The 24187-nt window shown below is 42.3% G+C and overlaps 2 protein-coding genes across 2 annotated transcripts; both read right to left on the bottom strand.

The window, feature by feature from the left end:
• Positions 1–6090: 6090 nt before the first annotated feature.
• Positions 6091–17655, bottom strand: lats1 (large tumor suppressor kinase 1). Its single transcript, XM_084083038.1, has 8 exons — positions 17479–17655; positions 15714–16195; positions 14860–15010; positions 13136–14619; positions 10501–11083; positions 9731–9919; positions 9203–9309; positions 6091–8962 (listed from the first exon to the last, which is right to left on the bottom strand). Exons 2-8 carry the CDS (start codon positions 16065–16067, stop codon positions 8396–8398), a joined length of 3435 nt encoding a protein of 1144 aa, XP_083939164.1. The 5' UTR covers positions 16068–16195; positions 17479–17655; the 3' UTR covers positions 6091–8395.
• Positions 17656–18817: 1162 nt separating this feature from the next.
• On the bottom strand, positions 18818–23179 carry nup43 (nucleoporin 43). The gene is made up of 8 exons (XM_084082986.1): positions 22953–23179; positions 22413–22526; positions 21886–21963; positions 21444–21606; positions 20935–21070; positions 20447–20598; positions 20221–20337; positions 18818–19917 (listed from the first exon to the last, which is right to left on the bottom strand). The coding sequence occupies exons 1-8, from the start codon at positions 23070–23072 to the stop codon at positions 19688–19690; spliced, it is 1110 nt and encodes a 369-aa protein (XP_083939112.1). The 5' UTR covers positions 23073–23179; the 3' UTR covers positions 18818–19687.
• Positions 23180–24187: the final 1008 nt, after the last annotated feature.

Raw genomic sequence — 24187 nt, 5'->3', positions numbered from 1 at the left:
GGGTGCACTGTAATAGCCTGGCCATCCTGAAAATAGCTCTGGTGTCCATCTAAAAAATAAGAATGGCATTCAACCTTAACTGAGAAATGTATTTTCACTGCCTTGTAAACTTGAGTAAAGCATATGGTCTTTTTAAAATATGCGTTTTAAACAAGTAAGCCTACCCAATACACAGGCATTAATGAAATGATATTGGTACCCAAGAAGTGTTTTCTATCATTTAACAACACTATGTTTTACCAGTAGATGGCGACCTTTGCCATTTTTATTTATTTTTACCCATATCGTTTTAACTTGGTGTGAGTGAATAGCAATTGACCTTGACTGATTACTGGCAGCTCTGAATGTAATGTCACAGCAGGATAATGGTGACATTGACCGTAATCGATTTTTTTAGGGTATGAAATTATATGTTGCATATTAAAAAAATACAATATTCATTTGCCACCTGTGCCTGGACGTCACTTTCCAGTTTTAGAATTACTTTTTATTTCTTCTGTATTACTATGATGATGTAGCCTTGGATCAAGACTATCATAGATGTATTTTATCGAGTCTGCCTTTTACTTTCGTGTCAATGCAAATGTCAACATTGATCAAATACATACATCTATGATAGTGTTGATCCAAGGATAATGATGATGATTGTTATCATTTATTATTATTATTATTATTTATACAACTACAACACTGCACACACACACACACACACACACACACACACACACACACACACACACACGCACGCACGCACGCACGCACGCACACGCGCGCGCACGCACACACACACACACACACACACACACACACACACACACACACACACACACACACACACACACACACACTAAATAACATTAAATCAAATTAAATGAAATAAAGATGTGGTATGTGTATGTGGTTAAAAAAATATACATTCAATTCGCTCACTTCCCCACTGGGGAGCGACACTCACACATGACTGTTGAAATGGTAAAGGTTGCAGTAGCAGAAGAAGTCCTTAGCTCTCACATTACCTCGACTTTGACGTGCAGCAGCAGCTTTCTCTTGACCTTCCCTCTGTACAGAACACACTGAACGGTGAGTGGGCTTCATAACAACAATGCAATAGAAAAACAATTTGATTTACGTAGTATCAATTGTTATTCTCTCAATGACGATCAAACCTTTCATTCACTGTAATGATTCATTCAGTGTGCCTGCATTCAGGGCCTGAACAGTTCAATGAGTTAGCATGTGGCTAACTGTTTGCTAAAGCTTGTGAACTTGTGAACAGTGCAACACAGACAGCTAGCCACGTTGGATTCTCTCTCTCTATATATATCCATCTGCTCATTTGCTCTATATGTTGTCTTGTAACATTTGTGCACATTTTGACAGATTTCGCAGTATTTCAGATAAGTGGTCAGGTTGTCTGTTCCTCAGGCGTTTAGGTAACATTAGCTGTAGCTTGTAGCCAATCGGCTAATAGTGTGGAGATGAGGGCAAAGTGACACTCAGTGAAGTAATGCTCCAAGTTCATCCAACACTGAATTAAGGAGGAGCATCACTTGTCATCTTCATTTGTACCTCGTACATCATAAGCTTTAGGTAGCTGGCCACAGAAACGGTAGTGTTAACTTTAAAGGGCAAACATTTGGCACTATTGAGTTGCACCGACTCACCGAGTTAACTGACCTGTCTGTCTGGCGTGTTCTGCATTGGTTGGCCATGAGCATGCCATAGGCGAAACTGATTTATCCATTTTCACAAATGTAAGCAGTTTAATAGAATTTTCTTCAAATCGGCACACACAACATCCCTGCAGGCTGCAGACTAGTGTTATGCAATCCTCCAAAGCAGTTTCTTGACCTTAGCTAGCTCCAATCGGAACCTCACCCTCCGCTGTATAGCTCCGAGATGAGGTTCCATATCGTTCTCTGCCGTTCGGCTGAAAAATGTCCGCACATTTGCCACTTTACATGTTTCTTACCCCTTTCTGCACATCGTATCCAAAAAGTAAAGGTATTCTGAAATGATCACAGATGTTTGAAATTTTAACTCACCATAAAATCTAACAAACGAGTTGAAAAAAGCACTTTATTCGCCTCTCTCCTCCGCCGGTTACATGTTTTTAAGACATTGCGCAAGAGTTGCGCCCATAGAGATAACATTACTGATTCCCCTACTGGTCAAATGTTGAATTGCATCTTCTAATGCATAATATTATTGAACCGGCTGAGGAGAGAGGCGAATAAAGTGCTTTTTTTCCAACTCGTTTGTTAGATTTTATGGTGAGTTAAAATTTCAAACATCTGTGATCATTTCAGAATACTTTCACTTTTTGGATCGGATGTGCAGAAAGGGGTAAGAAACATGTAAAGTGGCAAATGTGCGGACATTTTTCAGCCGAACGGCAGAGAACGATATAGACTCCGGGCAAAAGGCGTGGCCAAGCTTAGGCTGAAGTAGTTCCGGTGGCCATATTAAGGGAGCTCCATAACAACAGCTCGTATCAACAACATTGACAGTTACCCACGAGTCACGACGTGTCCTGAACTACAGCGAATTTATTGGTAAAGGACAGAAGATGGACCTGGCAATGCGTGACAGAGAGTTACCATACAGAGAGAAGCTGAATGCAGACGCAAAGGCACGCTACCTGCGATCAGTGTTGCCATGTTTTGCGAGAGAAATAAGCAACCAGGTCTATGAAAACAAGCCCAAAAGAAGTGGCTTAGATACATCGACTACTTGAAAATAGCCGATCTACAAGCTCACGTGAGCTTGTACATAGGTTATTTAAAAAAACTCTTGCAATAAAATAAAGAATATTTGGAATATTTTTTAAAACATTCTAACAACACAAATGCTCCCTGGCACAAAACATTTTCATGAAAAGATTTGAGAACCACTGGTTTAATTTTTTTTGTTTTTTTTAAAAAGCCTAAATAATCAAGCACCTAAATAAGCCTAAATAAGCAAGTACCTAAATAAGCCTAAATAAGCAAGTACACTTTATAAATAAGCCATACAAAACTACTAATTTTACAAGCAACTTCACAGAAAAAGAAGCCCAAAGTCGCTTATAATAAGCCGACATGGCAACGCTGATGCTGATCCTCTCGCCTCCAACAGATGTTTACATGTTTGATTGTGTGCTGTCATGCTCGTTTGAGCTTATATGTGTTTGGGAATGTTGTTGAAGGTTATGTTATTTGGTCAGCTGACACCCAAGCCATACTACATTTATTTGATATCTCCGACGTCTTAACTCTTGCTGACAGACAGACAGCTGTTTACTCAGCCACCGTGACCGTGAGCCTGCACCCACGTTACACTACGTTTCTCAGACTGGACACATAGAGAAACACAATTTAGCTGATAGCTCAATCTCATTGTATTTAAGATACCCATGCCAAGCCGTTTCTTTGATATCTCGACATCTGATCTCCAACAGCTTTTCCTCCAGGTTGGAAATGTGTGCAATTTAACTTTTTTAATTTAACGTCTGAAACCTTGGCATTGCATCCGATAATGCAGCACTGTCGTACCATTGCTAAATTAGAGCAACAGACAAGTTAGAGATAGATAATAATGTACACCGTCTACTTGCTGGACAACAAACACAGGACTACAGACTACACTACACTACTCTACACTTGTGGCAGCTGTCAATCTACTCCCTCAACATGGCGGCGGAAGTGGCACGATTTAAGGGCGTGGCGACCATGTTACGTCGCTATGCCCGGAGTCTATAGGACCTCATCTCGGAGCTACATAGCGGAGGGAGAGGGAGAGGTACTATATGGGGCTAGACCTTAGCAGGACAATTTTACATTCCATGGTTAATTTGACCCTGGTCCTCCTAACTCAGTTTCTCCAAAGTGAGCCTCCCTACTAGCTGTTGTGTGCACTACGGTCTTATTTGGTTAAATGCTAAATTATTTGGGAGTGGGTCAATTGGTAATGGACTATTATGGACATCATTTAAAGCTCAACACAGTATGTTAAGTTGAGCTTTAATTGTGACTGTGTCAATACTACATAGGACTTTGTTTTGATACCATTGCATATTTCACTGACAGATGGCTGGACGTGCGTTTGCAAGTTGGTGGGGCAAGATGAGCCCTTACTATAAAGGGGCATACCAGGAGATGTGGCCCGGTATGATCATCATGACATACCTGTACTACAAAGTATCGTACGGGGGTAAGTTCAGAATTCACTGTTTTGGCAAGAATTTTCAGGACTTCTCACTGATGGGATTTTGAAAATTACAATAAAAATTACCTTTAGACTTGACTTAAGACTAAAATAGCTGATCTATAAGCATCTGTTTTTGCAGAATGTTCACCGCAGAACAGGGACGCTAGGGTTCATATGGTTAATTCAATTGATACTGGATCTAAATACTTTTAGCATTTTCTCTATTCTACTTGTGTATTTTATGTATGTATAACAGTATAAAGGAAAACACGTTCTAAAATCCAAATATTTACACAATCCATGCTGGAAAAGGTGTTTGACATTACAGTATATACATAATCAAATGCAGTATATTGACAATGTAATTTATTGGCCACAAAATCAACAATAGAGCAAGATTAGCAGTGAATATTTGGTTCTATGTGCGTGGAAGTAATCTATTTTAAGTACTGTAGATGTAATGAACATTCTAATCAGCAGTCTTGAAGATGCAGTACCTCGTGTACTACAAGTTCATGGTCTAATGTTTTTCCCAGTGCTTGGCTTTTTGTTTTGCTGTTTTATGTAATGTCAAATATAATTTCTACTTTCTCTTTGATTGCAGGAAATAAAGCTGTGGGCGCCAGTAAGTAGCCTGATATTTGATATAAGAATCAATACATGTAGCCTAATGACATGACAAAAATAAGGACATTAATACACAAATGTGATGCACAGATACAAAATGCAACTTACTAGTCACATTTTGAGTTCAGTGCTTTTGTTTCTCTGCTGGGATCCTGCTTGATTTTAAAGGATTCTATAGTATGCTTTCTATTTCTCAGTTTCCCATTACTTGCATATGTTTATGGCAGATCTTTGATCAGGTGTTTTCTCCTTCTCCAGAACCTGCTCACTGATCGTTCCACCATGATGACCATCCCTCTTCCCTCTGTGAAATATCTGCTAAATTCTTTCATGTTAAAATGTCTATTTGTATGGAACAAATAAAGTTGTTCTCAGTTATCCTGGAATCCTTGTTTCAGTGTTTTGGTGTTGTGTAGTCCTTTCCCACTATAGCTTTGAAAGTAGATATGGTGCTTATCATTTTGGAAGCCAAGCCTTTTGAGTTGTTTACTGCTGGGAAAGGACAACTCAATACAAAATAAGATGTACAAGTAATCCTATTCATTGTTAACTGGCATTTAAAGAACCTCTAACTTTAAAAGCTATGATACATTTTATAGATTTGATGTTTTGTGTTGAGCTCAGTGATGTAAGTGAAGTTAAAGGTAGGGTAAGTGATTTACTTTGGTTAAAATAAGTGTTAGATAGCTCTATTCTGATAGTACTCATTTCTATAGAGTGTTTGTTCAGTAAAAGGAGTCTCCCATGTCTCTCCAGCGCTTTATTAAACAGAAAATGCATTTTCAGTGCTCTCTCCTGATTGGCCTAAATTTTGTCACCTACCTGAAAATGTACTATATTCTGTTTACTAAAGAGCTGGAGAGACCCCTGTGACTGAACAAACGCTCTGTAGCAATGACTACTTTCAGAATATAGTACTTCACCTTTTAACAACAAAAAAGAGAAAATATCGCTTACCCTACCTTTAATAGAAAACTAGTGGAAAACACTTATTGAAACTGAAATCTGCACAGTTTAGTTGAAGCCTAAGTTTGTAGATTATCTCATGATTGCAGTACAATAGCTAACATTACAGTATCACATTTTGTTAATCCTCTAAGTAGTTTACTTTTTAAAACAAGTGAATGTCTAAGCTTTTTAAACCCAGCCCGTAGAATGGCAGTATGGGTTCTGTTTGAATATCTTATCTGCAACTGTCAAAGTGTAATGAACTTTGTGTTCTGTTAAGGCAGTGTGAAATAGAATACCAATGCCTGAGTGCAGGCTTTATTGTGACTCAAAGAAGGCTGTTGATAAATTCCAGGTAACTACATGGCTTTGTAGTAATGCCATTGTATCACTATTGTAAATATGCTACAGTATATCAGGAAGCTGGTATTCCATGGAGCCACTTGCTTTAGTACTTTAGTTGATATGTAATAACTTAGTTCTCATTTATCAATACAGCTATTGTTTTGCACATAGTAACCGGTTTCTTCCAACATGGAGAATAAACAGACATTTCTAAGCCTTCCGTGAAAGGTGCCATTGGGTGTAATGCTGTAGACTACATATCGCTGGTGGAAACCTTTAAATATTTAACCTTTGTTTTCATAAATGAATGCCTCGTCAGTCATGACGGCAAAAGTTGCAAAAATAACACATCACATGTTTTGAGCTTGTAGATCTAGTTTTTTATATTTTGCCTAAGACATGCCCGACAAAGTGGTTAAGTCAGTTTTGGATTTTATAAATCTTAAAAGCTCTTTTTACTTTTCAGTGGTTAACTAAATTATATTGAAACATAGATTCTTTATTCCATTTCCTAAAAATAATAGTTGTGGTGGACATAAGGGTTCTGTCCGACAGTGAATATAATCTGAGTGAATCTATTTAATGAACCCCCGGCCCAGTGCTCCAATTGCAGTGAATCACAACAGGTCTTCCATGTTTTTACCTTAAAATTACAATAACAAGGTTGATATACAAACACTTTTCTTTATATTCTTTATTCGTCACCCTCTTCCCTGTACCCAACCTCCCAAAACAAGTGTACAGAAAAAATAAAATTATCTCACCTTTACATGATTACAGTGCAGAGATGCCAGTGGTCATATTTTTGCAACTACATTCAGAGTTCTTTCCTAAGCACAAAGTACAAGGGGATCCAATACATCATGACATGAGATATCAAAAGTGTGCCCTCTGCAGAAATCCTGTTTTTCAATACAGAGGCATGCAGAACTTCAAGAGCTGGTTAGCCTGCCATATATCGCTAAGCTCATATCACAACATGGTCAAGTGCTGTGTGTAAAGATATAAATGCAAACTTATGTTATGCCCCCAATTAACCTATGAGTACCTAGGTTTAAGGTAACATTTATGTTCCTAGAAACCTGGTTGTGTAAGGCAAACGCAACAAGAACCTATGCAGGAGTGAGTGGTGGCCAATAAAGGGAACAAAAGGAAATATCATGTGCTTGAATAGAGTAATTAGTAGCCAATGAACGGATTTGAGAATGTGGGTCCCAAAAGACTTGAGACCCACCCATTTGGTGCTTTGGTTGAGCAACTATATTAGAATGAGGGATGTCAATGTGTATTTTAAAAGAGTGCTTTTAACTCAGGAAACACCAGATGTCTTGTGATTCCAGCTGTAAATACCTATGTACATAGGTAGATGCACAATAGGGCATTTTGAGTAAGGTGGCTACAAGCACATGATAATTCCCCCCCACCTCCCCATACCCGAGTGGAAAGAACAAGACGACAGAGGCAGTCAACACAGAAGAGGGCCTGCCCTAAAGAGAAAAATCAACTAGCTGAAAAGGTAGAGCAAAAATATTTACATGGAATGTGTACAACATAATTTATAAATACATTTTTATGTATAAATTAAGAAACATAAAAGCAAAACTACCTCAAATCAACTAAATCTATTCTCTTTTAAATGCCATTCAGATGATTAACCCCTTTAATATTTGGTGAAAGACAGCAAAGGATCAAAAAGGCACAGCAATGAATAAGAGTTATTTGTCCCTGCAAAATTCTACAAGTCACTGCACTAAAAATCCCCATTGCAATAGACTTCTTAAAATATAAATTAGAGACGATCTCTGGGTAAAAGCACAGTCCAGTCCCCATGCCCAGACAGCGTCTAAAACTAAGTATCACCAGTTACAACTTAAATAAATTAAGGCTTTAGGGGGGGTTGCAGGAGACATCGTCAAAGAGAGAGCACCCTGATAATCTTTCGATTTCCCATCGCCTCTTCTGACGGCACATAATAATGCATACCCTGTACATCCCACTAATACGACCTGTAGTGGAGAGAGAGAGCAGTTCTTGTAGTGTTTCAGAGCGGTCTGTTCATGTGTCACGAATGCCTTTGATGTACTGTAGCGTCCTGTTTTTCCACAGGTACATTCCTATGTGCTACGTTTCAAATGCCGTACCTATGCAAACAACGGCCCTGCTGCACACACACAAACTCACTCATTCACTCACACACACGTGCATGCCCCTCTTGACAGAGACCAGGCAGTTATCTCCTTGGTTGGCCCCATCTTCAAGTACCAGCAGCTCGACAGAAATGGGGTAGCTAGACATACACCAGGTCCCGGCCCTGGGCCCCTGCAGGACTACCGCCGCTTCCCTCCTCCTCCTCATCCTCCTCCTCCTCCTCCTGCTCTCCCTCGTCATCCTCCTGCACGGGGCCCTCTGAGGGGTCATCAGTCTCGTCGGCACCATAACCCTCGTACTCGATGGGCTTGGGGCTGTTGTATGGATGGCCGTTGTCGTCGAAGAATCGGCGGAAAGTGAACTCATAGAAGGCATGCTCTGGGTGCTCGCCGTTGCGGAACCACCCGGCGAGTGTGTCGTTGTGGTTGCCCTCGCTGTCGCTGCTCCACAGCTTGTCCGGGTCCACGGGGTCGAAGTTGGACGTGTCCGTGCAGTGGGCGATGGTGGGGATGTATGGTGCCGGCTGCTGCCGCAGGTCGTTGGAGAAGTCAATGGACCTGAAGAACGGCTGGGCCTTGATCTCGTCTGCACCTTCCTTGCCCAAGCGGTCCTCTGGGCCACGGCACAGCTTGACGATGAGGTCCGACGCCTCCGGGCTCAGCTTGGCCTGCGGGGGGATGTGAAGTGTGCTCTGCCAATTTATCACCTGGTGGGGAGAAACGGTATACAGCGTCATGTCATGGAATATAACATGTGTGGATTCAAAGTAGGTTCAAAAGCACTGATGCTACTGGTCACTGTAACTTTAATGTATGGTTATTGAAACAGGGCGATGCTGTAAAAGAACATGCATGCTCAGCAATCTACCCCATATAAATCAAGTTTTATTTAAAAAAAGAAAAAGGTAGAAAGCTAAATCAGGTTTAAGTACTGGTATTTAACACACCTTCAGCTGGGTTTCGAGGGGCGTGGTTGCTAAGAACGGAGGCTGCCCGACAACCATCTCATACAAGATGACACCAACACTCCACCAGTCACAGAGCTGGGTGTATCCTAGACAAAAGAAAAGATGGTGTTTTTTAAATTCCTTTTAGAGAAGAGAGGGAACGTAATTAACATTTATATCAAACCACAGCATTTGGAATTTAAATGTTTGGGTCAGTTCTATAGCAAAACAGAGAGTGAGGTTTTGAACTCTCATCTAAAATGATTAATGTTGACCACCTAAACAGTATATGCATACATCACAACAATATGAATAAGCAATTTACTCTTACATCTTGACTTGCATATTCAATTATTTACAGGAGAAAAGATCTGCTATTTGTGAAAACCTTTTGAAAGATTTTGCCAATAACGACATGCCCAAAATCAAGACACCAAGGGGTCACACCAAGGGGTGTTTGTTTGTGCACAAAAAAAGTGACGACTAAAATGTGGAATGGTGGCAGTATATTTTCTCTAACAGCTGTACCTGTCCGAAGCAGCACCTCTGGGGCTATGTAGTTGGGTGTCCCCACAAGTGAGTGGGCCAAGCAGCGCTGGTGCTGCCTGGCCTTTCTCCTCTCCAAAGGCTTGAGTCTATCTGCACAGCGACAATTGGCTGGGTCTTCCAGTTCCCACTCCTTGCTGAAGTCCATGCTGTCCTGTCGGACATGGTCTCCTGCAGGGAACCATCACACAGAACAGAGATCAGCCTTATTCACGTTTGCTTTAATTTCCATGTACAGCAGCTGCGTGCTCATTTGTTTGATGACATTTGGTGCAGGATATCATATTTCAGCATAAATAAACTTGCACAAATACATTCAGCACTTTACTGTGCTGCTGTGATCCATCTGTATTACTACTTTGAAGAATTAAATAGCATTAAAGGGATTCTGAGCTGTGTGCAGACAGTGCAGTACAGACATAGTTCGTCGGCTTAAGTGGTGTAGTGTAGACTTACAGGCAAATCAAGTGAACCAGCTAATTGCGAAGACAACAAGCATGTGAAATGTACTATACGTTTTCTATCCATTCCCTTAGGATAGCATTTCAATAGGTTTAATTATTCATTGCATTATGCTTCCCACTTCGGCCTAATAATTAGTTCAACCACGTAACACCTCTGGGGAAACCCTTGTAGTTACAATTGAGGTATTATATGGAGCATTGGGTGAACATTGTAAACATTTAAATAAAATACAATACAATATAACAGTCAAGAATTGCTAAAGCACTGGAACAGAGGTCAGTACTAACCACTCTGGTAGTACTTAGAGTCGTGCGTCCAGCGGAAGCCAGTGCAGAGGCCAAAGTCGGTGAGTTTGATGTGTCCGTCTCGGTCTATGAGGATGTTGTCTGGCTTGATGTCCCGATGGATGAAACCCATCTTGTGGACACTCTCCACGGCACTGGAGAGCTCAGCGATGTAGAACTGGGCCAGCTCCTCTTTGAAGATGCCCAGCCTTATCAACAGGCTCATCATGTCCCCGCCAGGGATATAGTCCATGACAAAGTACAGGTTGTCCTTGTCCTGGAAGGAATAGTAGAGCCGTACCACCCACTCGTTGTCCGCCTCCGCCAGGATGTCCCTCTCCGCCTTGACGTGGGCCACCTGGTTTCTCAGCAGGACGTCCTTCTTCCGCAGCGTTTTCATGGCATACAGCGCGCCCGTGTCCTCCTTCCTGGCCAAGCAGACCTCACCGAAGGCCCCAATGCCCAATGTCTTGATCCGCTTGAACATGGACTTGTCCATCTTGGCACGCTTCAGCCGGATGTAGTTGGACTCCTTCTGACTCAGCATCATGCGCATCTGCTCCTGGGCGTCCCCTGACAAACCCACCTGTGGGACGTACAGGAGAGAAATTCAGATTTCAGGAAGAACAAATTGTTGCTGCCAGACAGAAACCTTGTAGAACCATATGTAATCTTTTTATGTTTTTTTCATTATTATTTCAAAAACATTTTCAAATGAATGCCCTATTTTATACTTTGTCGTATGGCATATATATATAATACCCTATCTACAAGTTCACAGCATAACAACGTGTTGTGGACTTGTAGATTTAAAAAAAAGAAGATAGCTTAGTTTAGCTTATAATAACATGCTCAAAATAGGGACGTCAGGTTAAAAGTGGTTAAGTCTGTCTGTGGGTTTTATGAATATTTAACCAATGAAAAGTATAAACAAGAGCTTGTGACTAAATAATAGCTACATTGGATCCATTGAAACACAGGTTCTTTTTTCCATTTTCTGAAATGTAATGGCTTTGGACATACAAGGATTCTGCCCGACAGTGACAAATTCTTCAATTAACCCAAAATAGTTTTCTCTCTCTTGAGTTGATTACAGATTTTGTCAGGCACAATAGATAAAGTATGACAAACCATGGTTAGAAATAAAAAGCAAAAACATATCACAGGAATTGATTGATTGTACACATCTAGGACAACTAGTGCAAAATGCAGTGAGCATAACCTGGGGACCAACAACCGAAAAGTCTTAAATTGCTGTAATCACACGTCATCAAACCCCTTTTGTTATTATTTCTCACAGAGCAAAAAACACATTATGTGGTGGATGAACATGAGGTGACATGCATTTCCTCTGGACCATGTGGTCAACATGCTGTTTTCATAGGATTTAAAAAGGTAGGGTAAGTTATACGTTTTGGTTAAAAGAAAACACACTATATTGTGATAGTTATCATTGCTATAATGTATGTTCAGTCATAGGGGTCTCCACGTCTCTCCACCTCTTTAATAAACAGAAAATACATTTTCAGGGGGGGTTGCAATTTTTCAGCCAATCAGGAGAGAGTACCCATTTATCAGCTTAGATTTTATACTGTTCCAGTTGCTATTTTGTCTGATCATTTCTTTGTGTCACCACTCTTTCTCCTGATTGGATAAAATTGGTATCCTGACCTGAAAATGCCATTTCTGTTTACCAAAGAGCTGGAGAGACAGGGAGACTCCTGCTACTGAACAAACACTCTTTAACGATGAAGACTATCAGAATATAGAGCTATTTAATACTTAGCTCTCTATTAATGTGGTTAATGTATGCCAATCAACTTCACAAGAACAACATCGTATATGGCTCAATGATACAGTGCATATGCATGTTTGTGTGTTCAGGAGGACAGGAAAGCAGAGATACCTTTACCTTCTATGTCAGCTGTTAGTGACAGCAAGAGAAAAAGAAAAAGAAGGAACAGCTAAGAGGAAAAAATGGAAGAGTGTGAAAAGTACTATCAGAGATTAAAGAGATAACATGTCTTCAGTAGAGAGTAAAACTGGAGGAAGTGCAGACAGAATAAAAGCTTAAAGGACACAATTTATTTTAGATCAACACAAAATAGTTGAAGGAATGAAATTACATTTCAATTTTGGTTGGCTAATTCTTTACCAGACATTGCACAACTAAGTGCCTCCTGGTTTCAATTAATAAAATAGCTAACAATGAAAATAATAAATATATAATATAACATAAACCGTGGCTAATGGTCTTGTGTAGCTAGAGGATCAGAGATTTCCACCTACTGATACGCCTGGGAAAAACCTACGGCTACTGCATTGAAAACAAATATCACCGTCACAATATGAAGGACTGCTCTAAAGTCTAGTTTGCATTGGTTCTGCGATGCTGTTATTTTTTACATTTCCGAATTGTTTCCACCCAGTGTCAAATTCTACCCCTAGATAAAATTGAATGCAGATGTCAGGCATATCAGTAAGCAGCGATCTCTGATCATCTGGTTACGCGATACTAGAGAAACAGAGATAAATGTAGGAAATGTTTTTGTTAGCCGACATGGATAAAAATGTTAAGTATCCCTTTCACAGGTAAATGTGACCACAAATGTACATGATGTGACTAGCAATCTCTCACCCGCTGCATCTCGCTCTCCAGCTGTTTCCTCCGGCAGATGCGCATCTGGTGGTTCTTCAGGACGTTCTCCACATGCTGCTCCATGAAGAACTTGAATGCCTGCGGGGAGTACAGCGGTAGCCGGGGCGTCTCCCCTCGCCGCTCCTCGTCTTTCTTGTTGCGCCGCACGGGAACGGGGGATGTGGTGGTGATCTTCTCCTTCTCTGTCGCAACCGCACTCTCAGGGCTGTCCGTTGGCCTGTCGTTTGAAGAGGACCCACTGGCAGCACTGGCCTCCTCCTCTGGGTCGGCCAGTTCCTCGCGCCCGGTGCCATGCTTGTTGACCCCCGGGTCGTAGGCTGGAGGACCGGGTGCGGCGGCGGGCTGCTGGAGCAGGTGTTTGGGATAAGGGGGAGGGGGACCCTGGTAGCTGGGCACCTCCGTTGCCACGGGGATCTGCTGAACAGGGGATGGGGGCTCTGGGTAGTTATTTGCGGGCGGGGGCGGCTGCATCCATGGCGGGTGCGTGGGGGCAACGGCTGTGTGCAGCTCTGGCTTCTGGACGCGTGTGCTTTTCACAGGCTGCAGGATGGGCGCCTGGGTGATGGCCGTGACGGTGGTGGCTGAGGGCTGGGAGCTGGCTGCATGGGCCTGCCTGTTACTGAGCTGGTGGCTGTTGAAGGAGTTCGAGCGGACAGGTATGTTGTGCTGCCATGAGGGGGACAGGTCCTGGTTGGCGGCGTTGCCGGGAGAGGACTGTTGCTGGCCTGGGGCCAGCGGGGCTTGGGACCAGGACTGAGGAGAACCAATGTTGTACATGTCAAGGTTGTGACTGTTTCGGTTGGGCACCATCATGGACTGAGGAAGGTTGCCGCCGTTAACGTACGAGGGAGAGGAGGCGCCGCCCTGAATCTGCTGGTCAGTGGGACTCTGCCGACTGCTCTGGTTGACTGGGTATGGTGGGGGGGGCTGTCGGTTACTCCCTGCAATGTACTCTGACTGAGGAGAGCCATTCTGAGACCAGCTGGAGGAAAAAGTGAACTTGTTCCCGGCAGAGTTCTGCATTATGATGGGTTGGCGGCCCACAGGCACTGGGCTGATCCCGCGCTGGTTTTGCGGAGCCGGGGCTGGGTACGCCTCAGGCCACGCCCCTTGGGGCACCGGAGAGATGCGGGGCACCAGGTAATCCATGTTGCCGGAGAAGCGCTTGGTGGATGGGTTGCTGTCCCAGGTGGGCGGGGAAGGGGTGGTGCCTCGGTTCGGCGGCGGAGTTACGCTGCGTACCTGAGGTGGCAGGGGAGGGTTGACTCTCTGGCCGTTGCCAGGGTGACCCTGGGGGAAGGCCGGCGGGGGTCGTGCTGCCAGGTCTCCCTGCGGTCCAGGGCTGTCAGAGCGATACATCATTCCGTCCACCATGAGGGGGCCGTGTCTCTGGCTCAGAGACTCTTTCGAGCCCTTCCAGCTCTGCCTCCTCAGCACAGGCTGCTGGATGTGAGAGGCTCCTCCTGCAGGTAAGAGCACAGCAACCACATAGTTTAGGATTGTTATAAAACACTCAACTTGAATGCCTCTCCCCCCCCCATATTTGAGTTATATACATTGTATATACTCGTACTATACTTGTTTCCTTTGTCAATGTTTATTGCTATTCCATCAACAAATGACCTAAATCCTGCAACAATTGCAGGCATCTGTGGACAGGCAGGGAACCCTGTAGTTGGCCCCCAGGGGGACGGTATATCTACCTGAGGCTTTCATGCCTGCATTGACGGGGCGGGCCGCAGCGGCCGCCATCTGCTCCCTCACCGGGTCCTGGTAGCTCATCTTACTGATGAACTCTATAGCTGCCTCCATACTGCGACTGTTGGTCTGCTTAAGAGCACGGATCACCATTTCCTGAACACACAACATTACATTTACCATTTAGTGTCCTTTAAATTGGCTCATGAAAGGTTATACAGTAGGCCTAATTGCCGTAATGGCAAAACAATTTGTGAAGGCACTTTTTGTATTAACAAGTCTGTATAAATATTCTTTATCAGTTTCAGTTAAAACACTAAAGGCCTTTTTGTCCCCTCCAGGACAATATGCCAGGCGATGCGTAGCCAAGGAAAAACGTCCACCTGTACATTTGACTACTGTACATACAGTAATTACCATTCTTGTTGCTGTATACATAATATATACCTTTAATCCTTTTATGCACATCTTCTTTACTCTTATTTTTATTTCTACTTAACAATTTAACTGCAGTCATAGGAAGCCAGCACAAAATAATTTATTTCACCCACTCCTGTATACTCTACTGTAAATTTGTGATGTGACAATAAAGTTGTGTTTGAGTTTAAAGCAAGTACATAGCACCATGAAAACGCCAACTGAGAAAACTGCCGTCAACAGTTCAAGCTGGTCATTCCACATTGCATACTTTTCATATTTCAAATAATTCTCTTCGACAATCGCACGCATCTTGTCTGTAATTGAGACTGCTCAGAATGACATTCCCCGACAATCCTACTAACTTGTCTCTACTGGAAACAAACAGTCAGAAAAACAGTACTGGCTCTTTGAAAACATGCATGTATGCTTTCTGTCTCACCTCTTCAAATCCAGCAGACAAGAGCTCCAACAGCATCTGTCTATTGACCTCGGCCGTCCGGCCTGAAGTGCTGGGCTCATTGGCAAAAGGCATCAGGGACTTGCGGATCTCCTGCAATGCCTTGTGGTAGGGGTTCTTCGGGTTACTGCTGCGCCCCTGCTGCCTCAGATCTTCGGGCAGCGCTTTTCCGGCACTACCCATATCCACTTTAGGGGGGTCGGAGGGTCGAGACAGGTTGCGGAGACTCTCCCGGATTTCCTGCAGCATTTGTTGGCTGTTGCCACTGTAGTTGCTGGCGGGGAATGTCTTGGGTCTCATCTGTCTGTATCCTTCGGGTTTCTCCCCTCTCTTCATGTAAGAACATGTATGTAGACAACCAAAGTGATGAACAGGGTGGTGCACAGTACTGATTTTCTGCGTGGGTACCAGTGTTGGAGAGTGGTCTCAACGTCCCCAATATCTGACTTCACATCTGCATGCTACTGCAATAAGAGAAGTCATGTCAAATTAAATTACACAAACAAGACAAGGATAGCCTAAAGTGATAAGATGTAAATGCCTATTTGACTTTAAGACAGCCATAATGGAATCACTACTACAATGACAGGTTGTACAGAATTAGTAACTCAAATGTTGTATGCCTTTGAGGTCAAACAAGTTGGAAAAAATAATATAATAACATTGAGACCACCAGGGTCACAATACAAGAGCTCTCACATACTTGCAACGTTTGTTAGGTACGCCACGTGATAAGAGAGGTTCATCATGCATGCAAATGATGACATTAAATTCATTATTTGTCATAACTGAGTAAACGTCATGTTTGTGTAGACACAGTCATATACAAGGTGGTGGTTATCAGTGGTGTAAAGTAATTAAGTAAGTACATAGTAGTACAGTACTAAAGACTCAAGTACTGTAGAAGTACAAATTTGAGGTATTTTTACTTTACTTTTACTTACTTCAGTATTTACAAATGTCAATAGTCTTACTTCTACCCCACAGGAAAATATTGTACTTTTGCTCCATTACAAGTATTTGAAATCTTGAGTTACTACTAGTTACTTTGAAGGTTTGGATTATTAGAAAACATTAACCACTTCCGCCCTATATATACTTCGGCTATATCAAAATATTTTGTATACATTTTGAACTTGTGAAATGGGACATTCTGCACAATGAGTCATTTTAGTTTTGGTACTTTAAGTACATTTGTATACCAACACTTTTGTGCTTTTAAATTTTGAACACCAGACTTTTACTTGTAACAGAGCACTTCTCTTCTACATTGCAGTATTGATACTTTTACTTAAGTAAAACATGCGAGTACTTCGCCCACCACTGCCTTAGTGTTACTGTGCACACTGAGGTGGTGCAGCAGTGGCCCCGCGGCCTGTGTGTCTATCAAAGGGCAACCATTTGCTGCTAGGTAGAGGTAGCAAGGGAGCCTCAGCCTACGGACTCTCTCTTTTCACGGTGTTTCGACCAGGTGGGCGTGGTTTTGGGGTTAGGTTTAGGCATAGTTCCTGTGAGGTTAGGGGTAGGCATGGTTTTTGTGAGGTCAAGTTTTAGGCTTAAGGTTAGGTTTAGGCATAGTTTTAATGAGGTTAAGGTTGGGATTTAGGGTTTTAGGGAAAGGCATAAAACCACGCCCACCTGGGCGAAACACCAAAGAAAGAGGGAGTCCCAGGGAGCCTATAGCTAACGAGCTAATTCAACAACAGGTTGCGAATTAGCTCGTTAGCGCAAAACATCAACAACTTACCAGTTAGCTGAAGCAGCTGGCACTTTTCATTCCACTTGTTATTCCGCTTATAAAGCGACGGACACTTAATAACACACGTTAGTCGGCTAATAATTACGTGTTTTCTTTTTTTGATAATGATGTGTTGGTTTTCTCCCAGTCTCGAGCTAGCTAGTGGGTGACTACTAGCCGTGTTGAATTCCTAGGATGTCTAACAAGTACAACAGCCAGTGTTGCCAGATGTTGTGAGAGAAACAAGCTCAAGCAGGTCTATGAAAACAAGCCCAAAAGAAGCGACTAATAGGCCGCATGAGTATTTTAAAATAGCAGATATACAAGTGCACTTGTAGATCTATTATTTTCAAAGAAAAAGTGTGGACATTTTTTAAATGTAGGAATATTTTCATATCCACAAAATCTTGTATGGGAGTCTCTGACACAAAATATTTTCAGACACGGGGGGCGGGTGCTGGGGGGGGTCTGCAGATAAATAGATATTCATTTGGGGGTCCTTGACCTTGACATGAAAATGTTTGAGAACCACTGGTTTAAACAAGATTAGGAAACGAGCCCAAATAAGCAACTGCACTTTAGAAACAAGCCCAAAACCCCGCAACCCTCAACTTTACAGAAAAACAAGCCCAAAGTCGCTTATAACAAGCGGACATGGCAACGCTGACAACAGCAGCAGCGAGAAAACACATACAATAGTAACAAAACACACTTCCGGTCAAGTGCCATTTCTGCTTTCACAATAAAGGTTCTTCATTTATAGCGTGATCTCAACAGTGATTACTGTTGAGATCTCAACAGTGATTACTGTTGAGATCACGTTGATACATTTATATCAGCTCTGCAGACTTGAAATAATACTAACATAGACCTACAGTCTGCATTCATAACCCACTGGATCTTGGTCTAAAAATAATATTCAGCTTCCCAAGCTATTTTAAACTTTAGTCCGTTAAATGTGTTCATATTTATTTGTGCTGATAGAGCGTTGTGCTACAGTGCTGTAAAGAGTAAATAGCATTCGAAGAAACGTTAAATGGAAATACACTTAGAACATAAAGTTATAGGCTTGTGAATGGCCATTAACCACTTGAACCCCAGCATCCAATCTCACAACGCGATGCATCCCATTGTGAGCTTGTCGATCGGCTATTTCCAGCGAAAGCTTTCCCCACAATAACAGAAAACACACTAGCCCAGAGGGACTCCAGTTACCCATATGAGGTTTTAGTGTTTAACGGCAAAAACGGAAATAACTATGTTGACTATTAAACTAACTTTACAAAGCATCGGATGTTGCCCGGATAACACTGGATATCACACCAGATGAATTACACATTTCTGCAAAAGTATTTTATTTGGAAAAGTTTGAACATGTATCATTACATAGCCCTTCTCAAGTACAGTAGAATGGAATGATCAGGCTTATGACATTAGCAATATTTAGATTAGTTCCTTCCACTCCACCTGAGGGAGTGGCGCAAAATTAAAGATCTGTACTTCAGCACCTTAAATCACTCAGTGAAAAATGTAAGCAAAGTTCCACGACAAACAAAATTATGCAATGAAAATGAATGTCACCAGGATATTTTGCAGGGTTCCTGTTATGTGTTAGGTTAAGGTTCTTCAACCCTGGCCCTAGCCTGAGCAAAGTCTCCAGCTGATCCAACGATCGTTTATATCTTCCTAAAGCCTGTACTTAGTTGCGCCTGGGTGTTACACACTGAAAATAGCTGATCTACAAGTTTTTTTTTTACTCTGAGTCAATATTGTGCAGATAACATTTTGACTGACATATTAGTCTTTCTTGGCAGCAGCCAGCACATTGCTCAGCTCTTCCCTCTTTCTCTTGGCCCTGATGGGAGTTCCAATCCTGTTCTTGATGAACTTGAGGGCTCTCTTATCCTTGGACACCTTAAGCAACTCCATGACTTGCCTCTCATAAGGAGCAAAACCACACACCTCACGGATCATATCACGCACACACTTGCTGTGCTTGGTAAGACAACCCTGCTGCTGTGTTCTTTAATGGCGGTCAAGCGGGAAGGCCAGATAACCTAACTTTAACATGATGGACAATACCACCTTATTGTCCCACGACTCAGTGTTTTGGTTTTTGAGCATTAGCTTAGCCTCCTAAACTAAGCACAACTCTGTAGATCTGCTTTTTTTGGTGCACAACAAAGTATAATCAGGCTTTAAGGGACGCTTGTCATTTCTAAACTGGGACCTGCCTGTTGACAAAAATTGCTTCCCCGTCTGTCCCACAGACGAGACATTGTCCAAGTACATCCAGACTGTTGACCGACAAGGTTTGGCTGGGAAGCATGTGAGTTGTCTCCAGACGCCCTTTACTAGAGTCTCCACTGAGCCAGGCACTGATGAGGGACTGGTTCCCACCAACCGGGGCCACGGCACTACGAGACATGACACTGTTGTTTCGACCACCTGTAAAAACAATGACAACACTTCTGGTTAGGATGTGTGCCTACATTATTATCTACATCTTGTGTCCGTTTTTGAGTTGGGTAAGGGTAGAAGGGGAGGATACAAACCCCGGTCAGAGCAAAGGGAAGGGAGTGGGGTTGGGGTTTGCCCCTGTTAGATATGGACCCTGGTTCGGGATAGGTTGGTAACATTTTAGTGATGGGTGGGTATGATACATTTTTAGGTTGCCAAGAAAGGTCCAATATTGGTCACCACTTTTTTCAATTACATTTTATTTGATATACTGTACATAACATGACTTGCCTTGTAGGAAGGAGGGCATGTCTGAATGTGAGGCAGTCTCCCAGTGAAGCAGTGATCCGTCCTGAGAGCACGAGAACAGGTGGTCTGGGTTGGTCGGATGGAAGTGGATCTCCCACACTAAACAAACATACCATATGAAATACTTCATAAAGTAACCATCAAATGGCTATACACAATTGTAAAATCACATGTAAAAGTAAGTCCTCTTAATGTAATGTGAACTTACTCTCAGCGGAGTGCGCCTCCATAAGTGAAAATGGTGTGTTGCCCTGTCTTACGTCCCATATACACAGCATGCCATCTTGGCCTCCAGTGGCCACAATGTGCTGTTGGTTGGGGTGTCTCGCCACGCAATGCAGAGGGACTCTATCGCCGGTTCTTAGAAAGAAGAGAGGACAACATTATTTAAATCGTCAGTAGCCATACGACATCCAAACAAAACCTCCCTCTCTTTAAACAGGCTAGCATCCCTTTTTTGGGGATGTTATAATAGGCTAACATTCACTGAAAGTAGCCAATCTACAAGCTCACAACATATTGCATGTGGTGTGGGCCTGTAGATTGACTACTTTTGGCAAAGAGATTTGACGTAGAGGGAAAAAAGTAAGTATAGACCCTTGGGGGACACTGGTCAATGAAGTATTTAGGGTTTAGGTGGTTAAGAAAGAATGCTCTATACTGGGAAAGAATCTTGAGAATTAAGATGCTCTTTACAGGGAGAGAATCTGTGATGGCGCGTTGCTCTGTTGCCTGAAATCCCACAGTTTGAGCTGGCCAATGGAGTTCACTGTTAGGATCTCTGTTGTTCTCAGGTACGTGGCAGCATGGATCGTGCTGCTGTCAGCATTATCTAACAAAGTACATAATAAATAAATAATTAGAGACAGTTCCGAATATGATTAAAACAAATAATTGAGCTTAAAGGGTATCACACATCTAAACATCTTCATGCATTTTAACCACATGAACCCTACTGTCCCTTTTCTGGGCCAAATTATGATAATGATAATTTGGCCAAATTATCCAATGGACAAGTTCACAACGCGTTGCAACCAGACACTGTGAGCTTGTAGATTGGCTATTTTCGGCCAAGAGATTGCTGTAAAGGGTAGGGCCACGGATAGAGCCTTAGGGGACCCTCGGTCAACAAGGTATATAGCCGGGTTTAAGTGGTTAAACAACATGCCTCGATGAGCCATCTAAAGCTGGTCAATCTCTCTCACCTATGATGCGAGTCACTGCTTCCTGGTCAGCTCTGTATACAATTATCCTGCCATCTTCCCCAACTGAAACAATCTCAGGACTGCTGCACACCACTCCAGTACATGGTGCATTGTCGCAAGGATAACTATGTGCTCTCGTCCAACAGTGAGAAACGGATATTGTCTAAAAAAAAAGACACCAAGATGAAGTTTAAACAGGGCCTCAAACAGGGCCTAAGAAAACAAATAAATAACAGGTACAGCGGTGGAGTGTTGTAAATAGGGCTGCCACTATCAAGTATATTCTTTTCATTTTATATCAAAAAATGGATTAACTACTTAAGCATTATTGTATACTTAATTGCACAATGATGTGCAAAAATAATGAAAAATAGCATATCTACAAGCTTGTAGATTGGCTATTTTCACCACACAACACCATCGTGCGACAACGTTTAAGTACCTGGACGTCGTGATGATGCCGGAAGATGGTCACTGCCCCAGTCGATGATGCTGTGACAATTCTGTGTTGGTCCAAAAACTATTAAGAAATACAGACCATGAATTCAGGCAAATAAATACACATACAGTACATGTAGTAATAAAAGCCCGGTCCATATTTATTTAGCCTCTCTGCCCTTGTGTGTCAGTGTATGCTGTAAAACTGTAATTCTTTTTTGTTATATTGTATTGTTGTTTTAGCAGTCTCTGCAGCACATGTCCCACCAACAGTTCACTACTTGTACCTGTATGAGTACGTGCCAAATAAATCCCTTTTCATTCCCGAGTTGTCTAAAGTCTATGTTTCTCAATCTCCATATAATTTCCAGCACTGTCACTGTAATTTATACCAAAATAGACTCTTGTTTCTTTGACAGGTGCCATTGCCATGATGTAGGGACACAGCAGAAGAATGCTTATGCTTATCAAGACAGTGACCTAAAACATAGATCAAGAAACAAAGTGATCTAGCTATTTCACCCATCTTACTTGAAGATCAAGAACATCTCCATCATGCTTGTATTCGCATAGTAGCTGAGGGTCTCCTTCAAATTCATCTTCCATGTCATGATCTCCTATGGACCATATTGAAATCTTGTTGTGCTGCAAGAGAATCAACAAGATTGGATCAGTAGTAGTAGTGTTATTCATAGCCTTGGAACAAGACTGTTATAGATTTCTCTTATCGATTCTGACATCAGACGTCTTAATCCAAAGCTATGTTACTTGTTATTCTACTGTTAACTAGATAAAGCAGTGATGGAAGGTAACTAAGTACACGTACTCAAGTACTGTACTTAAGTACAATTTTTAGACACTTTTACTTTACTGGAGTATTGCCAATTTTCTATAGTTTTACTTCTACTCCACATCTCAGAGACAAATATTGTACTTTTACTCCACTACAATTATTTGAAAGCTTAGTTACTAGTTGATATAAGGATAACCACTGACACAAAGTAAATCCTCAGTGTAGTCTATCCATTTGTAACTCTTGAAGACTGTGCAATGTGCAGATAAAATGCCCACCTCGTTGTCCCACGACCCTGTGGCAAAGATGTCTGGTTGTTGTAAGGAAGACGCTGATACTGGACTCCATCTCGTTTTGCTGATTTTTTGCGACACGTATTTTGCAAACGTACCCTCCATGGAGACCGACGCACAGATGCTTACTTTTAATACAAGAGTGTTTGTTTGGGTTTTAAGCTGTTAACTAGCTTAGCATCCCACGAGCATTTCCTCGAATGAAACCCGCCGTACGGTGGCCCAGAGAGGTCAGAAGTCTACAATAACAACCTGCTCTCTTTCGACAACGGGAATCGGATCTCGTACGCCCCCTAGCGGCAACTCTCCAAGGGCGGTGATATACAGACATCAGTAACCTATCGAATTATGTGACCAGAGGCTCGGCTCGACTCGGCTTGCTAGGTCAAAATCACCCAAAATGGTCATAACAATATCGTAAATGAATTCCACACATCACAATTAGTCGAAATGGAGGTGGCATTAAATGTGTATACACTCAAAAACTAAAAAGTTGTATTTTCATTTGATTTGGCCATTACGCCAGCCATTAAACAAGCTACGTGCTTAACTGAGCTATCCAGTTTAGTAGACCTTGTATTGCGAATTTGTACTTCCATGTACTGTTATGTACTGCCATGTACTGTTCTCATGTCTTACTAAATAAAGTACATCAATCAATCAATCAATTCGTGGCATTATGGTGGACAAGCACCTCTGTGATTTTTCATGTGCACGACTCAGTTCAAGGCAGAAATTCCATATCTATGAGAAATTCCCCCAACACCAAATTGCGAACAGGTCTACAGCAGGCCAGGTACAGGACTAGTCTCCAGCTCTATGAGAACCTCCTACTCAGCAGCGACCTCTGGAGTCAGAGAATTCTATAGATCGCCGATTTGACCGAAACACCAGCAAATCTGGTTATCCACTTACTGACACTGTGGCAAGGTAAACCTTTATGGCTGATTATGAATGATATACACCGACATTCATTGATGAGGAAACAATGCACTAAGAAGTGACCCCTTGGACCATCATCATGTGTTTTATTATTATGTTGTGCTCACTAGCGTATGGTGGGTTCTAACGTGGACCGGGCCAGATTCTTAAACCGCCCGCCCCCGCCCCCTCGCGGGGGGGGGCTCGCGCAACGACGGCTGATAAGTGACAGTCTATTGAGAATTACCATCAGCGTTAATGCAAGAGAGAGAGTCTCTCTCTTGCATTAAGTCTCTCTG

Source organism: Gymnoscopelus microlampas (genome assembly GCF_963454915.1).
Source record: "Gymnoscopelus microlampas genome assembly, chromosome: 16".
In the NCBI taxonomy this organism is placed as follows: Eukaryota; Metazoa; Chordata; class Actinopteri; order Myctophiformes; family Myctophidae; genus Gymnoscopelus; species Gymnoscopelus microlampas.
The sequence above is the reverse complement of the archived record's forward strand: the minus strand, read 5'-3'. Positions and strand labels throughout refer to the sequence as shown.

Coding starts and splice junctions, on each gene's coding strand:
- lats1 (XM_084083038.1), bottom strand. CDS start 16,067: ATGAAGAGAGGGGAGAAACCCGAAGGATACAGACAGATGAGACCCAAG. Junction 9,310..9,730: donor AGAGGTGCTGCTTCGGACAG/GTACAGCTGTTA, acceptor TCTTTTGTCTAG/GATACACCCAGCTCTGTGAC. Junction 8,963..9,202: donor CCCTCGAAACCCAGCTGAAG/GTGTGTTAAATA, acceptor TCTCCCCACCAG/GTGATAAATTGGCAGAGCAC.
- nup43 (XM_084082986.1), bottom strand. CDS start 23,072: ATGGAGGGTACGTTTGCAAAATACGTGTCGCAAAAAATCAGCAAAACG. Junction 21,964..22,412: donor GAGATGTTCTTGATCTTCAA/GTAAGATGGGTG, acceptor ATTTCTTAATAG/TTTTTGGACCAACACAGAAT. Junction 19,918..20,220: donor CATGCCCTCCTTCCTACAAG/GCAAGTCATGTT, acceptor TTGTTTTTACAG/GTGGTCGAAACAACAGTGTC.